Source organism: Rhamphochromis longiceps, linkage group LG13 (genome assembly GCF_057381845.1).
Source record: "Rhamphochromis longiceps isolate RC_006_pf linkage group LG13, R_longiceps_female_GT1.1, whole genome shotgun sequence".
Taxonomy (NCBI): Eukaryota; Metazoa; Chordata; class Actinopteri; order Cichliformes; family Cichlidae; genus Rhamphochromis; species Rhamphochromis longiceps.
This window is the reverse complement of record NC_140569.1, coordinates 1,611,694-1,631,209: the sequence shown is the minus strand read 5'-3', so window position 1 is coordinate 1,631,209 and position 19,516 is coordinate 1,611,694. Positions and strand designations below refer to the sequence as shown.

The following is a 19,516-nucleotide window of genomic DNA, read 5'->3' as shown; positions in this document are numbered from 1 at the left end:
TTGTGTGGCAGAGATTAATGCACGATGTGTGTGTGGTTCACAGTTTGTGTAACTGGCGGCGGCAGAAAAACACTCTGCAGTGTTCCAAGCAAGTCTCCTCCCCCTCTCCTCCCCAAGTGTTTGTTCAGGCCTCCCTCCTCTATCTGATCCTCCTCTCGTCTGTTATGTCTCTGCGCCTCAGCTCCCAGCAGGGCGAGCGCTGTCTGCGTTTGTTACTGAATCAGATCTGCCTTCAGATCGGGCGCTGCCTCACGTCCCGGCAGGCTCGGACTCGCCCTGCCTGGAACGCCGTGGTGCTTTTAAATGTTTTAAAGAGACTCTGAGGGAGCCACAAGCTCTCAGAGGAGAAGCTTCACTTTGACCCTGAAGCTCTGAAACAGCTCCACTTTGCACAAATCAGACCTTTCTTTATTCAGCAGACTGAACAGCGCCCGAGGAGATTCCTCAGACTGTTCTACAGTTTGACCTTTGACCTTTGCTTTGACCTTTGCTTGGAACCTCCCAACAGTTCAAACTGGTTCTGGTGTCAGATCGGTTTGCTCAAACTGCTCAACACTGCAGATATCCACAAAACCAGATTATTACCAGGTGTCACAGTTTCATCTCTGAGCATGAACACCAATACCAGGCTCAACTTTTACCCAGAATGCACTTTGTCAACTTTCCAAGTGAAAATGGGGAAAGAGATGAAAGTGGGCAGTGTGTGAGGGATCATCACCCTGAAGCTGAGAGAGCAGGAACCTGGTTCCGAGTCAGACCGAGGGCCGGGCGGTGGGACTAAAGCTGATCTGGGTTCAGCTTTGATGACTCTGGGGTTTGGAGCAGAGCAGGTGTACGGGGCTGTGACACTTTCACAGATATTTTTATCCGACGATGGTTTGGTTCTGCTCAGGTGATGAACCAGGTGATGCTGGGGCGGACAGGGAACTCGGGCCATGCTCACGGGACAAAGTGTCGCCGCTGTGAGACGGTCCTCGGCCCTCTCAGAGAGCTCCTCTGGACCTGATCTTTAACGACCTGCAGGATCTGTGTGGCGGGAACATGACGCAGCTTCAATGGTGGAGGACGAGGCTATGACGCCCGCTCCCTCCATCCTCAGCAGCGTGTGTCTATCGATCAATAATCAATACCTGCTGGTTACTTGACTTCAGCTTAGCAGTAACTCGATCCTCCCGTGATGGCATCTGGATCTGAGCATGTACCGAGGTTTGCCCTGCGGTGGGTAGCGGGTTAATATAGGTAGCAGCGCTGTTGAGGGGTTGATGATGGTGTAACCTGCAGCCAGGGTAGCTGGGAGATTCCCGTGTTGGAGCACCGGAGTCACATCGAAGCTCTGTTTACCCTGGGGGGGTTCAGCCTTGAACCCTCCGTCAGCGCAGCAGCTGAGGAAGCCTCGTGCACACATACCCACTCTCAGGGTGATTAATAACCAATGTGTGTGACCTCTGACCCCAACATGCAGCCGTTTCAGCCTGAGAGCAAACACCGACATGCTCGGGAGGTGTGAGGTTTCACTGAGAATCTCTGCGTCTCTGAAGGGCCACAGCAGTTTGTGTTTAACTCTGTGAGGCTGTTATCAGTGATGACCCCTGACCTCTGACCCCTGAGCTTGGAGAGAAGCAGTAAACAGTGTTTGATGTTTATCAGAATGACTTTTGTCTGACTGCTGAGACAAGAACAAGTTTAAACCTAAAGAAATCTTGTGAGTGGGTAACAATGCTCAGTGAGGATGACTCAGACCAGCAGGCCCAGTTCTGCTCTGGTTCTGGTTTTAGAGAAACTTCCTGAACCTGGGCGTGTCCGTGTCCTTCCTGTCCTGCTGTAATGGTGTCTGAGTCTAATCCCTGAATGTAGTCTAAAATAATCCCGGCTCCTCTTCATGCAGTCTTCCTCCTGCCGGCTAGTTCCTGAGGTCAGAGAGACACGAACAGCTGCCGGGACTCAAACCGCCGGCGTGTTCTCCATTCCTCTCATTCCTCCCATAGCCATTGGGAGGGGGGGGGGGAGCATTGTTGTGGAGCAGCTGGACATTGTCTTCTTCTTTGCGGGCAGCGAAGACTCGATGAGCTCAGCAGCTGCTGTGTGTCATCACTTTACACACACACACAGTTTTTTTTCATATCCTTGTGGGGACATCTAATTGACACAATACCTTCCATAACCCCAACCCCAAGCCTAGACCTAACCGTGACCTAACTGTGACATTTTCAAAAATGCCTTCAAACTCGTGGGGACAGGTCCAAACATAGTACACACACACACAGGTGGATGAAAGTTTAATGACCTGCAGGAGGAAGTGGGACACTGCAGAGGGGACAGCATGACAGTGAAGCGACATGTCACATGTCCTGCTGCCACACTGCAGGGAAGCGTGTGCCCTCAGTCCTGTCTGCAGGTGCCGACAGATGGATAAAGACACCAAAACTGTAACCGCCTGCTTCACGCCGTCCAAACTGATCTGCAGAATACCGGTAATCATCACAGAAGAAGAACAATCAAACATCTGCAAATAATAAACAAGGCATCCCAGCCTCTCCTCAGTCACTGTGTCCTCTGTCAGGGGCTCGTTAGCATCACTGATATCCAAACAGCTGAGTCTGAGCCCCGCCCCCTCTGTCTCACCTGTGTCAGCCTGCTCTCCCAGGTTCTGCAGTTTGGGGGCTGAGCTCAGAGATCAGCCCACCTCACCCCTACTTGCACTCCGTATATAGATGTGAAGAAATACAATGCAGTTTGTCCCTTGATTTTTTGTTTTAACTTGTGTTAAAATAAGTTCTTTAAAAAGCCAAAAATGATTTAATATGAAGACAACATGAGCCGAGAGTACAAACATGCTGAGGCTGTTAGTTCAGTCAGAGAGTCACAAAAGTCACAAACGCATGTCTGCACGAACTCAATGACAGCAGAAGTGCTGCCCTGTGTCTGCGCAGACAGAGCTGTGTTTATTTGGTCGTTCAATCAAAGGCTTCAGTTAGTTACAATCTGCGTTCACGTTTGTAGTTTTGTTTTGTTTGACAATATTTGATATTTAAAAAACAAACATTTTCAAAATTATTGGTGGGTGGTTTCTTGTTTATTTTTTTTACTACTTGAACACTTGGCTGTCCAATGAGACGACAGTGCCAGCAGCGGCTCATTTCAGTTTGACACCCCTGATGAACTTACCTGAATGAACTCTGTTCTGTGGGCGTGACATCAGGTGAAAGGCAGACAGCTCAGGTAGGAAGGTCCAGAAACACCTGGAAGGTAGAGAGGAACAGGTAGACAAACGGCACATGTGCACGGGGTTTACTGGGTCAGCTGTGAGCGGCTGATTACAGCTACAGACTCACACACCAACACAGACTCTGATCAGGACACACATGTGGATGCGCAGAACTTTGTGTCATCAGAAACTGAATTTGAATAATTTAAATTCGAATATGAATTGCTCAGATTGAATCTGAATTGTAACTTAATAAATGCTTTTTAAAACTGAATTTGAATTAGCCTGATTTGAAATTCAATGTATTATAATAAACTTTATTTATAAAGCACACTTAAAAACCAAGGGTATGCCAAGGTGCTTAACAAGTAAGATAGAGTATAGGAGGAGGATAATAGAAATAGGACCAAAGCAAGTACTAAGTATGCAAGCAGATAACTGTCACTGATACATAGGAAAGCAACAGGTACAGAGCAAACAAGAATTTAAATGAGCATAAAAGTGCATGATATAAAATCATAAAAGAAATATTAACTAGAGGGAAAGGCAAGATTGAATAAGTGGGTTTTTAATCGTGATTTGAACAGTGCAATGGAATCAGATGCGCGGAGGTCGAGAGGAAGGTTATTCCACAGTACCGGGGCAGCCAGAGCAAACGCACGGTCACCCCGGGACTTCAGCCGAGATCTGGGTCGGGTCAGAAGTAGTTGAGTGGCAGATCTGAGTGTTCTAGCAGGAGTATGTGGTTTGAGAAGTTCACTAAGATAACTTGGTGCTAATTTATTAATAGTTTTGAATGTAAGGAGTAATATTTTAAATTGAATACGGTACTTTATGGGCAGCCAATGCAAGCTAGCTAGAACAGGAGTAATATGGCAAAATTTCCTGGTACCAGTCAAAAGGCGGGCTGCTGCATTTTGGACTGTTTGCAGTCTACAAAGAAGAGAAGAGGGGAGACCATAGTACAAGGAGTTACAATAATCCAACCTGGAGGTCACAAAAAGCGTGAATAAGCTTCTCCAGGTCCTCGTGTGGAACATAATGCCTAGCCTTAGAGATAAGGCGCAGTTGGTGGAAGCTAGATCTCAGCAGACACTTGCTTATCGAGTTTGAGCGAGCTATCCAGCAGTGCACCCAAGTTACTAACATAGTCACAAGAAAAGCTAGCAAAGGAACCCAGGGCAGCACAGAGTTGGGCACGAGGGATTTTACTGTTGAAAACCACAGTCTCAGTCTTCTTATCATTTAAAACGAGGGAATTACTCAGGAACCATTCTTTGACCTCCCGCATGCATTCTTGAAAGTAGTGCAGGGACACAGCAAGGTCGTCAGTAAGGTCAAAATAGATCTGTATGTCATCGGCATAACAGTGGAAGGCAATATTGTATTTTTCAAAGATTGCTCCTAGAGGGAGCAAATACAATGAGAAGAGAATAGGGCCTAAAACTGATCCTTGAGGTACACCACAACAGACCGGAGCGGAGGAAGAGGAGAAGGTGCCTAAGTGAACTGATAAGGATCTATCAGCGAGGTATGATTTAAACCTCGTATTGGTTTGAAAATGATCGGAACTAAATTGAAATTGAATTTTATACTTTGAAAATGAATTCATTTGTTTTGAAACTGTATTTTAACCTTTAAAAATGAAGCTCTCAAATAATTTCAGTTTCAGTCCTACAATTCAGTTTTTTGGGACTTACATCCAGTTCTGATTCCAGAGTAATCAAGCGCAGATTAATAGAACTCCGTTTTAGAGGACTGAAAGTGTCACTGACGGGAATCTATAGCATCTTGAGCTGAATTAAGACCTCAGAAGTCATTCGTCATGTCGAATGACCAGCGGATAAACTCTCAGGTTGGTAATAAATGTATTACATGTATAAGAACAAGAAAGAAGAAGAAGAAAGAAAGAAGACCGCTGTCCTGCAACTTTTCCATGTGTTCCTGTTGCAACACATCCATCCATCCATCCATTTGCTTCCGCTTATCCTATCCGGTTGTTCAGTGATGACGCGACGAATCCTACTTCCGGGTCTAAAGTAGTCTGCGTTTAATATGGCTTTTGTGTTGTTAACATGTTTAATGTTATGTATTTTCTTCTATTTGATCTCAAAAAGCTCCTAAAACAGTCAGTGATCACTGTTGACCTCCCTCGGCTTTTATTACCACTAATCATTTATTTAAGCTCAGTTTTTAAAACCTTAGGATGTAACTACAGCCCAGCCCATGCAGCAGTATATGAATGACTAACCTCGTATTGTGGATGGATTATCTCAGTTGTTCTCCTGGCTGAAGTTTGGTCCTTTTACAGCATCCTGCCATGCGATTACATTTGTTCCTGACCACCGAGAACACTCACGTTAACTTTTATCGAGTGGAAAAAAAGTTAGCTTGTTTATATTATGCTAACATAGCTATGTCGCTAGCGGTCACGTAGCACATCATTATATACCAGCTAGCCCAACTTCAGTAACCCTACAAACGTCAGTGCTGTTTAGTTTTCTGTCTTCATTTATGCTGGAAGTGATAGCAGAGCTGTACGTTTTAATTTGTTTCCAAAACCCCGCAGTCAGGACATGCTATATTGTATTTAGATAGAAGCTAGCGAGCTAACTCCCTGCTAACTTCTAACTCCGTTAAATGTCATAAATTCCGTTTTCATGGATGCCTGGATGTTAAACTCAATTGTTACACCTGGTAGAGCAGAACGCTGATCATTTTATTAAAGATGAAAGACTTTAGACAGTTTTTCAACTCTCAGTAATGCCATAGTGATCGTTTGATATATGGACCTGCAGCGGAGTTTAGACCCAGACACGGCTAGTGACGTCAGACTGAACAACCGGATTCAGGGTCGCGGGGGGCGCTGGAGCCAATCCCAGCTGTCATAGGGCAAGAGGCAGGGTACACCCTGGACAGGTCGCCAGTCTGTCGCAGGGCCAACACACAGGGACAGACAACCATTCGCACTCACATTCACTCGCACATTCACACCTAGTGGCAATTTGGATTTGTTGCAACACATCTGAATATGATTAGTAGGTCATTGGCAAGACTATCCGGTCTTTAAGTGATGACATGATGAATTCTGCTTCCAGGCCCAAAGTACTCTGCGTTTATTAAGGCTGTTGTGTTTTTAACGTGTTTTAATGTTTTGTATTTTGTTCTGTTTAATCTCAACAAGCCCCTAAAAACAGTCAGTGATCACTGTTGGCCTGTTTTTATCACCACTGTTCATTTTAAAGCTCAGTTTTAAACCCTTAGAATGTAACTACAGCCCAGCCCATGCAGCAGTATTTGAATGACTAACCTCGTATTGTGGATGGATTATCTCAGTTGTTCTCCTGGCTGAAGTTTGGTCCGTTTACAGCATCCTGCCATGCGATTACATTTGTCTCTAACCATCGGGAACCCTCACGTTAACTTTTATCCAGTGGAAAGAAGTTACTGTTCATCCTCCAGCTTTACTGTTTATGCTAACATAGCTGTGTCGCTAGCGGTCACGTAGCACATCATTATATAGCAGCTAGCCCAACTTCAGTAACCCTACAAACGTCAGTGCTGTTTAGTTTTCTGTCTTCATTTATGTTGGAAGTGATAGCAGAGCTGTACGTTTGAATCATTTCAGAAATCTCTCAGTCAGAACATGGTGTATTATATTTAGATAGAAGCTAGCGAGCTAACTCCCTGCTAACTTCTAACTCCGTTAAATGTCATAAATTCAGTTTTCATGGATGCCTGGATGTTAAACTTAATTGTTACACCTGGTAGAGCAGAACGCGGATCGTTTTATTACAGATGAAACTCTCAGTAATGCTGCAGTGATCATTTGACTTTGGGACCTGCAGCGGAGTTTGGGCCCAGACATGGCTATTGACGTCAGATTTAAAGACCAGATAGAACTTGACTGCATGCTGAGGTGGGAGTGGACCAGAAAGTAAGGAAATCCAAAGTGCCATTAAAACCAGGAGAGGTTTCTTATATATTTTAGAAGAAGGTATTATTAAAAAGAATTCAAAATAAATTATCTCAATGCCATATTTTATTTAGGAACCCTAGAGAGCACTTTGCAAAATAACACATTCTTATCATTTCACCCTCTGATGGGACAAGCTACGACTGTCAGGGAAGGTGATGTAGGTACAGAGCATGTGAGAGTGGTCAAGTAAATGTCACTTGTCTAGATGAAGGCACAAGAGGGATCAATGGCAAGGCGTAGAGATTCATTATCTTCAGTCTTCAGTGGACACTCCATTTCTGGCACAAAACACCTGTAAAAGCTGGTCGATTTATGAGGTGCCTTGGTGACCCGACAATTTCAGCCTGTCAAACATAATAATGGAGCAGTATGTTAAAAAAAAATCCAGCTCAAGATGCTGTAGATTCCCGTCAGTGACACTTTCGGTCCGCTTGTAAAACGCAGTTCTATTAATCTGTGCTCGATTACTCTGGAACCAGAACCGATGCAAGTCCCAAAAAACTGAATTGTAGAACTGAAACTGAAATTATTTGAGAGCTACATTTTTTTTTTGTGATTAATATTTTATTGTACTTTTAGAACACTACAGTCCACCGCAGAGACAGATTACATCACATAAAAAAAACATCAGCATAGCAGCAGAAAAGTAGAGAATACCAAACCAAAATGAGGGGGGGGGGCAAACAAAGCAAGAGACAAACAAAAACATGAAAAAAAACAACAACAAAAAACAAACAAACAAAAAAGAAACAAAAACAGCCAGCCTTTGACTATGTGGGTCTTACTGCATGCCACACTCTGACATCCCTGAAAGTGCTTCGTCAGAATTCCAATGTCTGTCCCACTCTAAGTTCTAGTCTGTTCGTTTTATTCTGGACAGATATGGATCCCACTTCAGATGGAAACTCTCCACTTTATTCAGGAGCCTGTATGAGAGTTGTTCTAGTGCAGCGAGTCTCCCTAGTTGAATATGCCATACAGAGACAGGTGGGGTGGAAGGGGCCTTCCACTGGGAGATAATGAGTTTACGCCCCAGCATCAATGCAGTCTGTACCCACTCAGCAGCCTTAGGCGGAGCATATTTAAGGAGTGATGGGTCCCCCAAAACAAATAGTCTTGGTGAAAAAGGAATATCCCATCGTATGGTTGATTTGATAAAGTCATGTATCTCAGTCCAAAAATTTGGGTTTTAGGACAGCTCCAAATCATATGGGTCAATGTGCCTACCCCAGTCTGACATCTCCAGCATTCAGGGGACTGTATGAGGTTCGCCCTATACAGTCTGTGTGGCGACAAAAGAGCTACATTTTTAAAGGATAAAATACAGTTTCAACACAAATGAATTCATTTTCAAAGTATAAAATTCAATTTCAATTTAGTTCCGATCATTTTCAAACCAATACATTGAATTTCAAATTAGGCTAATTCAGACCTTCCCAAAGTGTGGGGCCCGCCCCCAAGGGGGGCGCAGAGCCATTGCAGGGGGGGCGCGGTATGAAAAGGAGGGTGGGGGGGAAACAACGCTTGGATACTGCTAGCACCGGGCGGCAACAGAAACGCAAAGCAGGAGATGAAGCATCACTGAATATGTTTCCAAACCAACTTCATTCTAAGCCAAAGACTAGAAAATATGGTGAAGCAAATCTGCCCTTTGGTTTCACCTGCACAGGTGCCGAGGTAGGTCTCCCTGCAGGTTTTCCCTGTCGGGAGCAGCGCTGGGCTGTTCAAATCACGGACAAACAGGATCCCACATTCTTGATTTTTAGTTCAAACACTTGTTGTAATGACTAACTACTCCTGACATGTTGGAGATGTTTGCTCTTTATACAGTAAAGTTACAGCGAGATACAAATAACATCAGGCTAATCCTGCCACGATTTGTTCCCCGGTTCAAATCACGGACAAACAGTTGTTTATGTTTTTAAACCCATTTTGCACAGAGAGGCATTTTTGAAAAATGTATTGATAGCAATGTTGAACATTATTACACATGAAAAAAAACAACTACATGTAAAATAATCACACTGTGACGCCTCTGCCTTTGTAAATGGAGGGACAGTAACTGTGTGTAAAACCTAAAGACAGTCAGATTAACAGTATTTCGTCTCTATCTGCCATTCTGCAATTCATCTCATGTAAACAATAACGTGGCTCACAGCGTGACGTGAAAAAGGCACATACCTTTGACGTTGTGTGACGAACTCTGTATTCCTCGTCCACACTTAAACGCAAAAAAGGAGTTTTAAAAAAATCTCTGTTTTCGGTGATTCGAAACGCCGTTTACATGGATGAAACAGCTGCGTGTTCAAAAATACCCGTGTACACAGCAAAATCTCCAGTGTTAAATTAACACTGGAGAGTGTCTATATGGGTCCACACCTCTGAGTGTTAAATACACAGTGTTGGGAAGGTTACTTTTAAAATGTATTCCATTACAGAATACAGAATACATGCCCCAAAATGTATTCTGTAACGTATTCCGTTACGTTACTCAGTGACAGTAACGTATTCTGACTACTTTGGATTACTTAATATATTATCATGCTTTTTACAACAACGTGAATGTACTATTGCTGTGTGATTTATTACTATTACTGAAGGTCCACGACTCCGAACTGTAGTAAAGGGACCTCTGACTAATATGGCGGGGTCCCTGTCGGCTCGTAGCCGAAAAATAGCTTTACTTTGTTGTGTGGGTCAACTTTTCTTGCGAGAGACAGAGAGAGGCGTTGAAAGGCTGCTCCAACGGAACTTATTGTTTTCGGAGGAAAACACGAACACGGTGTACAGTCGAGTTTTAATAGCTTACTTACAACTGGGCTCGTCAGGCACTCTTCTTGGCTGCAGTGGTTATTATTATATTTACATGCTTCCAGCTCCCGTTTCTCCTCGATGACAACTCGTACCTTTCCACTCGCCTTTTTCTCCCTCCTCGCGCTCACAGACACATAACGTGTATGGCAGTCCATTCTCCCTGCAGCACGGACTACACTGCCCATGATGCTACATTCTTTAGAGCTATGCTTGTAGCATTCTGCCTGTTAGCTTAGCACAACAACAACAACAACAAAAAGGCGCTCTCTCACCCAGGAAACACACAGTCGCAGAGAGAGAGAGAGAGCGTCGCCCTGTAACCATGGCAACCGTAACGCTGCCGCCTGGAACAACAGATCGTAGCTGTCAAACAAAACCCAAACAGTCCTGACCCGCGACAATATGAAACAGGAAAGTACCGCAGTGTAATCCATTTATTTCAACAAAGTAACTGTATTCTGAATACCACCTTTTTAAACGGTAACTGTAACGGAATACAGTTACTCATATTTTGTATTCTAAATACGTAACGGCGGTACATGTATTCCATTACTCCCCAACACTGTAAATACAACACTGTTGAGTGTTAAATTAACACTTTTGACAGTGTTATATGTTTAAAAGTAACCTAGTCAGTTTTGAAGATTAACAAAGACTAACACTGAGCAGTGCTGGTTTTCTAACACTGGAAAATAACTCAAAATGTTAGAAATATTTCCGGCCTACCCGACCTTCTGAGGACCCGGCCCACGTAGACCGCGAAGACCGGGTCCTCAGGAGGATGCAGCCCATGAATTTGGACACGACAGTGAGTGAGAAAGGTGACTGGAAAGGAAAAATGCAATGCATCATGGGAATCCCCAGCAGCCTACGTCTATTGCAGCATAACTAAGGGAGGATTCAGGGTCACCTGGTCCAGCCCTAACTATATGCTTTAGCAAAAAGGAAAGTTTGAAGCCTAATCTTGAAAGTAGAGATAGTGTCTGTCTCCTGAATCCAAACTGGAAGCTGGTTCCACAGAAGAGGGGCCTGAAAACTGAAGGCTCTGCCTCCCATTCTACTTTTAAATACTCTAGTGTCCATAAGTTTGTGGTAGAGGCGAGTGGATCGATCCAAACACCAATAGCAGCTCTGGTACTGATATCTGATTAATAATTGCAATATAAGATCGACACTTTATTTCTAACCTCCAAGTTCAGTATGTGGCCCAACTAAATATATTATCTTTTTGGAAATGAGAAGATATACTTCAACCATGCTCTATGAAAAACATCTGAACCTTTTTGTGTTGTCACGTCTATTTGATTTGCCGCCTACGGCACATTCAAACATCACACGACAGGCACATTTACCTGCTGTCCAAAAAAAAAACCCACTTTCAAAATACATGCAAGTAAAACTGACAGTGAAATTACAAATTGATGATTCATCTTTTAACCGGATTATTCGTCCAGAATTGCTGTGCGTTGCTGACCTACAGCAGACAAGAGCTTCTGGACATCTGGACTCACAACTCCAACAGTTGTCAAAGGAGCTTGCAAAGAAAAGCGTCTGGACTTCTTTAAGTTGCTTGAAGACGTTTCACCTCTCATCCGAGAAGCTTCTTCAGTTCTAAGGTCAAATGGTGGAGAGTCCCAGATATAAACCTAGTGGGAGAGACCCCCCACAGAGGGACAAAAGGACCCCCTGATGATCCTCTAATCGCCTGAGCCAAGGTGGGAAACTGGGTGTGGGTCCCAATCAGCCAGAGTTTCGGGTGTGTTCATTGTGAAACCTGGCCCCACCTTATCATGCGAATTCCTGAGGTCAGATGGCCCAGGATGTGAGTGGGCATTAAGGCGTCTGGGAAGGGATCTCAGAACTGGATTATAGATGGCAGAGAGTTGGTGTCGTAAACCCCCGCCTCTGTTCAAAGATGGTCGCTCACAGTGGACATAGATGCTTCTTTCACTCCTCTTTCAAACCATCTGTCCTCTCTGTCCAAAATGTGAACATTGGCATCCTCAAAGAGTGTCCTTTATCCTTAAGATGCTGATGGACTGCTGAGTCTTGTCCTGTGGAGGTGGCTCTTCTGTGTTGTGCCATGCGCTTGTGAAGTGGCTGTTTGGTCTCTCCAATGTAGAGGTCTGAGCATTCCTCGCTGCACTGTACAGCATACACCACATTGTTAAGTTTGTGTTTTGGCGTTTTGTCTTTCGGGTGAACCAGTTTCTGTCTGAGCGTGTTGCTGGGTCTGAAATACACCGGGATGTCATGCTTGGAGAAAACTCTCCTGAGTTTCTCTGATACACCGGCTACATAGGGGATGACAATGTTGTTGCGTCTGTCCTTCTTATCCTCCCGAAACACACCCGAAACTCTGGCTGATTGGGACCCATGCCCAGTTTCCCACCTTGGCCCAGGCGATTAAAGGATCATCAGGGGGTCCTTTTGTCCCTCTGTGGGGGGAAACTCCCACTAGGTTTATATCTGGGACTCTCCACCATTTGACCTTAGAACTGAAGAAGCTTCTCGGATGAGAGGTGAAACGTCTTCAAGCAACTTAAAGAAGTCCAGACGCTTTTCTTTGCAAGCTCCTTTGACTACGATGACCTGGATGACTGAGAACCTTCTCAGACAATCTCCAACAGTTTTATCGCCGATCTCCGACTCATCCCAGAGATCTCCAGAACACCGGAGGCTGCCCACTCTCCCTGGCCGGGCGGAAGTGCACGCAGACGGCGCCGAGATCGTAAACAAAGGCGAGGTAGGCGCGGAGGGCTACGGGCTAAGCTAAAGCTAACACCACACCGGCTGCCTTTACCCAGTATTTTTCTCGCCAATGTCTGTTCTCTGGCAAACAAAATGGATGAGATACGGCTCTCCATCACTAACAACAGACGGATTATGGACTCAAATGTCGTGTTTCTCACCGAAACATGGCTGAACAACAGCTGCCCAGACAATGCTATCGAGTTAGCAGGACGCCACACACATCGAGCCGACAGGCTAGCAGATGACTCCGGCAAGACCAGAGGTGGAGGTTTGTGCATTTATATTAACAATGCTTGGTGCATGAACTCCACTACTACTGAGAGTCACCTAATGCGGAGTTTTTAATGGTCAAATGCAGACCTTATTATCTCCCCAGAGAACTCACTTCGATCATACTCACTGCCGTGTATATCCCCCCCGACGCTAATGCTAGGTTGGCCATGAAAGAACTTTCCGCAGCCATTAACAAACACCAGAATAAACACCCCGAGGCTGCTTTTATTGTTGCTGGCGACTTCAACCACATCAACTTAAAGACAGTCCTCCCCAGATTCCACCAACATGTCTCCTGCCACACCAGAGGAGACAAGACTTTAGACCAGTGGTTCTTAACCTGGGTTCGATCGAACCCTAGGGGTTCGGTGAGTCGGTCTCAGGGGTTCGGCAGAGCCTCCACTGCGGAGGTCGCAGAGGTCCAGCCACGCCCGAATTATCGTGTAAATTTGTGATGACACGCCCCCTTCTGGCCATCACTGGCTGCAGACGATCATGCTACACTGCTTGGCCAATCAGGGCTGCAGGGAATGTAGCGCGCGCAGTAGTCAACATGTGAATGTCGTGGTAGTACTTCGCGTGATTTTTTTTTTAACATTTTAATCCATACTAACTATGTCGGGCAAAAAAAGAAAGTGGTTGGACGAATATGTACAATATGGATTTACATGTATCACGGAACGTGATGGGAGTGAGCGTCCTATCTGCATGATTTGCAACGCCAAGTTGAGCAACTCTAGTCTCGCACCGGCAAAACTAAAGGAACACTTCTTGAAGCTGCATGGAGACGGGGAATACAAGAACACAACACTTGCTGAATTCAAGGTGAAGAGAGCCAGATTCGATGAAAGGCCCACTCTGCCTGCTCTTGGATTTGTACCCGTTAACAAACCGATCCTCACAGCATCGTACGAAGTTGCTTACCTGATCGCAAAGCAGGGCAAGCCACACACCATTGGTGAAACACTCGTGAAACCAGCCGCGTTAAAGATGGCAAATCTGATACTCGGAACAGCGGCCGAAGGTAAATTATCACAAATTCCTCTTTCAAATGACACCGTCAGCGACAGAATAGAAGACATGAGTAAAGACATCTTGGCTCAAGTAGTCGCCGATCTGATTTCAAGCCCGGCAAAATTCAGCCTTCAGCTCGATGAGAGCACAGACGTTGCTAATCTAAGCCAGCCTACTGTTTTTGTGCGCTATGTGAAAGATGACATGATAAAAGAAGATTTTTTATTTTGTAAGCCTCTTACAACAACAACTAAGGCAGCCGATGTGAAGAAGCTTGTGGATGACTTCTTCGGAGACAACAATCTTTCATGGGACATGGTTTCTGCAGTTTGTACAGACGGAGCTCCCGTCATGCTGGGAAGAAACTCTGGTTTTGGTGCGCTAGTAAAAGCCGATGCACCACACATCATTGTGACTCATTGTATTTTGCACAGGCATGCATTGGCAACAAAAACCTTGCCTCCAAAAATGGCAGAAGTATTAAAAACCGTGGTGGAATGTGTGAACTATGTGCGAAATAGTGCTCTGAGGCACCGCATCTTCAGTGAGCTGTGTAAAGAAATGGGCTCTGAATTCGAGGTACTTCTGTACCATTCTAATGTTCGGTGGTTATCCCGGGGACAGGTGCTGAATCGTGTTTTTGCCATGCGTGTGGAATTAGCCCTGTTTTTGCAAGAGCACCAACACTGTCATGCAGATTGCTTCAAAAATCCTGAGTTCATTCTCATTTTAGCGTACATGGCTGATATATTCGCAGCTCTCAATCATCTCAATCAGCAGATGCAGGGTGGTGGAGTCAATATCATAGAAGCGGAAGAACACCTGAAGGCTTTTCAAAAAAAGCTAACGTTATGGAAACGACGAACAGAGAACAACAACTTTGCAAACTTCCCCCTTCTGGACAACTGTGTAAGTAAGGTCGAAGATGTGTCTGGAATCGGAGATGTTTCTGTATCCACGGAACTGAAGCAAACAATTGCAACGCACTTAGATGAGCTTGCAAAGTCTCTCGACAGATATTTCCCTACAAGAGAGTCATATCCAGCATGGGTGAGACAGCCGTTCACGTTTGCTGTTGAGACAGCAGATGTCAATGATGAATACCTTGACGAAATCATTGAAATTCAGCAGAGCCAGGTTCAACAGCAAGTCTTCAGAACAACAACACTCTCAACGTTTTGGTGTCGACAAATGGACGAGTATCCAGTTATTGCTAAGAAAGCCGTGGATTTTTTTATACCATTTGTTACAACATATCTTTGCGAGCAATCCTTTTCGACGATGCTGGACATAAAAACGAAGAAAAGGAACAGACTTTTCTGTGAAAATGACATGAGACTGGCACTTGCCAAGGTGAAGCCACGCATATCTGAACTGGTCTCTCAAAGACAACAGCAGAAGTCACACTGATTTGCAGGTATGTAATTTGTTGTAAGTTCATGCATTGTGTTGGTTTTGTTCTTTGAACAAGGTGATGTTCATGTACGGCTCATTTTGTGCACCAGTAAAAAAACATATCTATGTCTTGAATTTGAAAAAAAAAAAAAATTTCACTAAAGAGGGGTTCGGTGAATGCGCATATGAAACTGGTGGGGTTCGGTACCTCCAACAAGGTTAAGAACCACTGCTTTAGACCATGTGTATTCCAACCTGGCTGGAGCCTACAAAGCCACACCCCTCCCCCACATTGGACAATCAGACCATCTCTCCCTGTTCCTCACACCTCGGTATTCACCACTCATCCAACGTGTGAAACCTGCTGTGAGGACAATTAAAGTGTGGCCAGAGGGGACAGACGCAGTGCTCCAGGACAGATTTAAAAACACAGACTGGAATATGTTCACCCACACAGACCTGGACCAGTACGCCTCATCTGTACTGGATTACATCTCCGAAACCACAGACAGTGTCACCACTAGGGATGGGTATCGAAAACCGGTTCTTGTTGAGAACCGGTTCCCACTGTTTCAATTCCTTGGAATCGTTTGCCATTTTTGCAAACGATTCCCTTATCGATTCCAGTCGCCCCGAATGACGTCACCACGTTGCGGAGCGTCATTTACCTGGCAGGAAACATGGCGCCTAAGCGGCTCAAACGCTCAAAAGTTTGATTATACTTTATGAGAACCGATGACAACAGGGCAACTTGCAAAGTAGATATTTCATTTAAGGGAGGAAACACTACGAATATGCAAAAGCATTTGCTCACAAAACACGCGATGACACGCGTTTTTAATTCCGCTCCGGACTCGTGACTCTCAACCCAGCAGCAGCGCTAACGTTTGCACGTCCTCTCCCGTTAATGCGGCAGGTAAATAATCAACTAACAGTGCATATTATGTTAGCGCAATCTGCCTTATTACAAGACCTGCCATTACTGTACATGTAGGTGACCATGATGAGAGAGACAGACAGAGTCTGGCTGGCGCTCGCTGGCAGTTCTCGCTGCAGTCTACCGGTAGCGTCTCCTTTCAGGCCAGGATAGACTAATGTCACCGAGCAGTGTCTAAGTTTGTGGTCAAAGGCTTGCACCCATTTGCCACAGCAGATGCCCCCGATTTTTGGTAAGTGAATGTGTTTAATTGTAGGCAGGGACATTACTGGATATTCTTGTGTAATTGCCACAGAACAATTTATGTTATACTTTGTTATTGCTACAGAAGAATGTTGCAGCTTTAAGGCAGGGATGACTCCTGGAGTTGCTTTCTCACTGCATATGCTTTATTTCACAATCAGATCGATTCGATAACAAAAACATACAGCAGCTCCTCTCCTACTCCTAGCCCTTCGCTGCGGTGGAAAAAAGAACGACTTCAATCCCCTTCAAGGAACATACGTACAAAATAGTTTTCCTGATACACCAATGGGGCGTTCAATGCCATCTTGTAAATATGAGTACTCTGGCAGAGTAACAGTTCAAATGAAAAATACACCAGAACAAACAAGCAAACAAAAAAAGAAGTGTGGGGTACCTTTGAACCAATGAACAAAGTATAACAATTTATACTTTTTAACATAACCCGACCCCGTCAATATGTGATATGTCTCACAAGAATATTTATTTTATTATTTTACATTTACAATTTTTTTTTCCTGGGGACCCTGTGACACCCCATTGAAGAGCCGTAGGCTGGATCTCTCAAGATCTCAGTGTTGGGTTTGTAAGGCCATGTTACTCCTAAATTTCTATCTTGTTCAAAGAGAAGATATAAAACAAAGCTCTGAGCTAATCGACCTTAGTGTTCTCCTTTTTAAAAAAAAAAAAAAAGAATCGATAAGAGAATCGATAAAGAATCGAATCGTTAAACAGAATCGAAAATGGAATCGGAATCGTTAAAATCTTATCAATACCCATCCCTAGTCACCACCCAGAAACGGATCACCATGTACCCCAACCAGAAGCCTTGGATGAACCGGGATGTTCGTCTCCTCCTGAAGGCCCGCAACACCGCCTTTAGGTCAGGAGATGCACATGCCTACAGTACAGCCAGGGCTAATCTAAAGAAGGGCATCAAAAAAGCCAAACACATTACAAAAAGAAGGTAGAAGGACACTTCTCCAACTCCAACCCCCGACGCATGTGGCAAGGACTCCAGACAATTACAGACTACAGGACCACCAAACCCTCCCCCGCATCCTCTGATGTCTCCTTCCTCAACGAGCTCAACAACTTTTATGCTCGTTTTGAGCGAGGGAATCCAACAACTACAACCAAAGGAGACATGACGCCAGACCACCAACCTCTGACTCTCTCCCCTACCGACGTAGGAGCGGTGCTGAGCAGGATCAATGTCCACAAGGCTGCAGGCCCTGATGGCATCCCCGGGCGTGTTCTCAGAGCGTGTTCTGGGGAGCTTGCAGGAGTGCTCACAGACATATTCAATCTGTCCTTGGCCCACGCTGTGGTACCGGCCTGCTTCAAATCCACCTCCACCGTCCCGATACCCAAAAACTCCAACCCATCTTGCCTCAATGACTACCGCCCAGTAGCACTCACCCCCATCATCACTAAGTGCTTAGAGCAGCTGGTCCTAGCACACTTCAAATCCTGTCTCCCCCCCACCCTGGACCCCCACCAATTCGCATACCGCCAGAACAGGAGCACAGAGGATGCAGTCTCCATCGCACTGCACTCTGTCCTCTCACACCTGGACAACAACAACACCTACGCCAGAATGCTGTTTATAGACTTCAGTTCAGCATTCAATACAATCCACCCCTCACAACTCATCAGGAAACTGACAGACCTGGGCATCAGTTCCCTCATCTGCAAATGGTTACTGGACTTCCTGACCAACCACCCCCAACATGTCCGGCTGGATAACCACTGCTCATCTACAATCACGATGAACACCGGTGTACCACAAGGCTGTGTGATGAGCCCTTTCCTCTACTCCCTCTTCACCCACGACTGCAGACCTGCTGATGGTTCCAACACCATCATTAAGTTTGCAGATGACACCACGGTGATTGGCCTCATCAGTGACAACGATGAGGCCGCCTACAGGGAGGAGGTGGATCGTCTGGCTGAGTGGTGCGACACAAACAACCTGCTGCTTAACACCGAGAAGACCAAGGAGCTCATCGTGGACTACAGGAGGAATGCTGACCCACATCCACCCATCCACATTAAGGGGACGGCTGTGGAGCGTGTGAGCAGCTTCAAGTTCCTGGGAGTCCACATCTCCGAGGATCTCACCTGGACGACCAACTGCTCCAAGCTGGTCAAGAAGGCTCACCAGCGCCTCTTCTTCTTGAGGACTCTGAGGAAGAACCACCTGTCCTCAGACATCCTGGTGAACTTCTATCGCTGCACCATCGAGAGCATCCTGACCAACTGTATAACAGTCTGGTACGGGAACTGCTCTGCCTCAGACCGGAAGGCGTTGCAGAGGGTCGTGAAAACTGCCCAGCGCATCGCCGGAGCACCACTTCCTGCCATAAAGGACATCTACAGGAAGTGGTGTCTGAAAAGGGCTGGGAAAATCATCAAAGACCCCAGTCACCCATCACATGGACTCTTCACCCTCCTGCCCTCTGGGAGGCGCCACAGGAGCCTCCGGACTAAGACCACCAGGTACCGGAACAGCTTCTTCCCCACAGCTGTCAGACTCCTGAACTCTGCCTCCTGACATCTGACCCACGTTAAACTCATGGACTGAACATACACACACCCACAATGGACAACTGTACCCTCAAACACAATAATAACATGGACTGAACCACCACTCACAACCACTAGCACTTTATATAGCCTCTGTAGAAACTATCTACACCCTCACTTATCTTAACTGCACTACTGTATAGCTCTGTGTAAATAATCATTCTGTACATTCAATAATCTTTAATCCTACAACTGTTTACAACTTGCATAGTTCCCATTTCTGTATAGCTGTATATCTCAGATTCTGTAAAGTTATTTATTTCATATTCTGTATAGTTTTTCATATTTATATCCTGTTCATAGCCTGTACATA

At 45.2% G+C, this 19,516-nt stretch overlaps 1 protein-coding gene across 1 annotated transcript; it reads left to right on the top strand.

The window, feature by feature from the left end:
* The first annotated feature begins 13,733 nt into the window (after window positions 1-13,733).
* LOC146654978 (protein FAM200C-like) lies at window positions 13,734-15,449 on the top strand. Its single transcript, XM_085428829.1, has 2 exons — window positions 13,734-14,415; window positions 14,773-15,449. Exons 1-2 carry the CDS (start codon window positions 13,734-13,736, stop codon window positions 15,447-15,449), a joined length of 1,359 nt encoding a protein of 452 aa, XP_085284955.1.
* The last annotated feature ends 4,067 nt before the right edge of the window (window positions 15,450-19,516 follow it).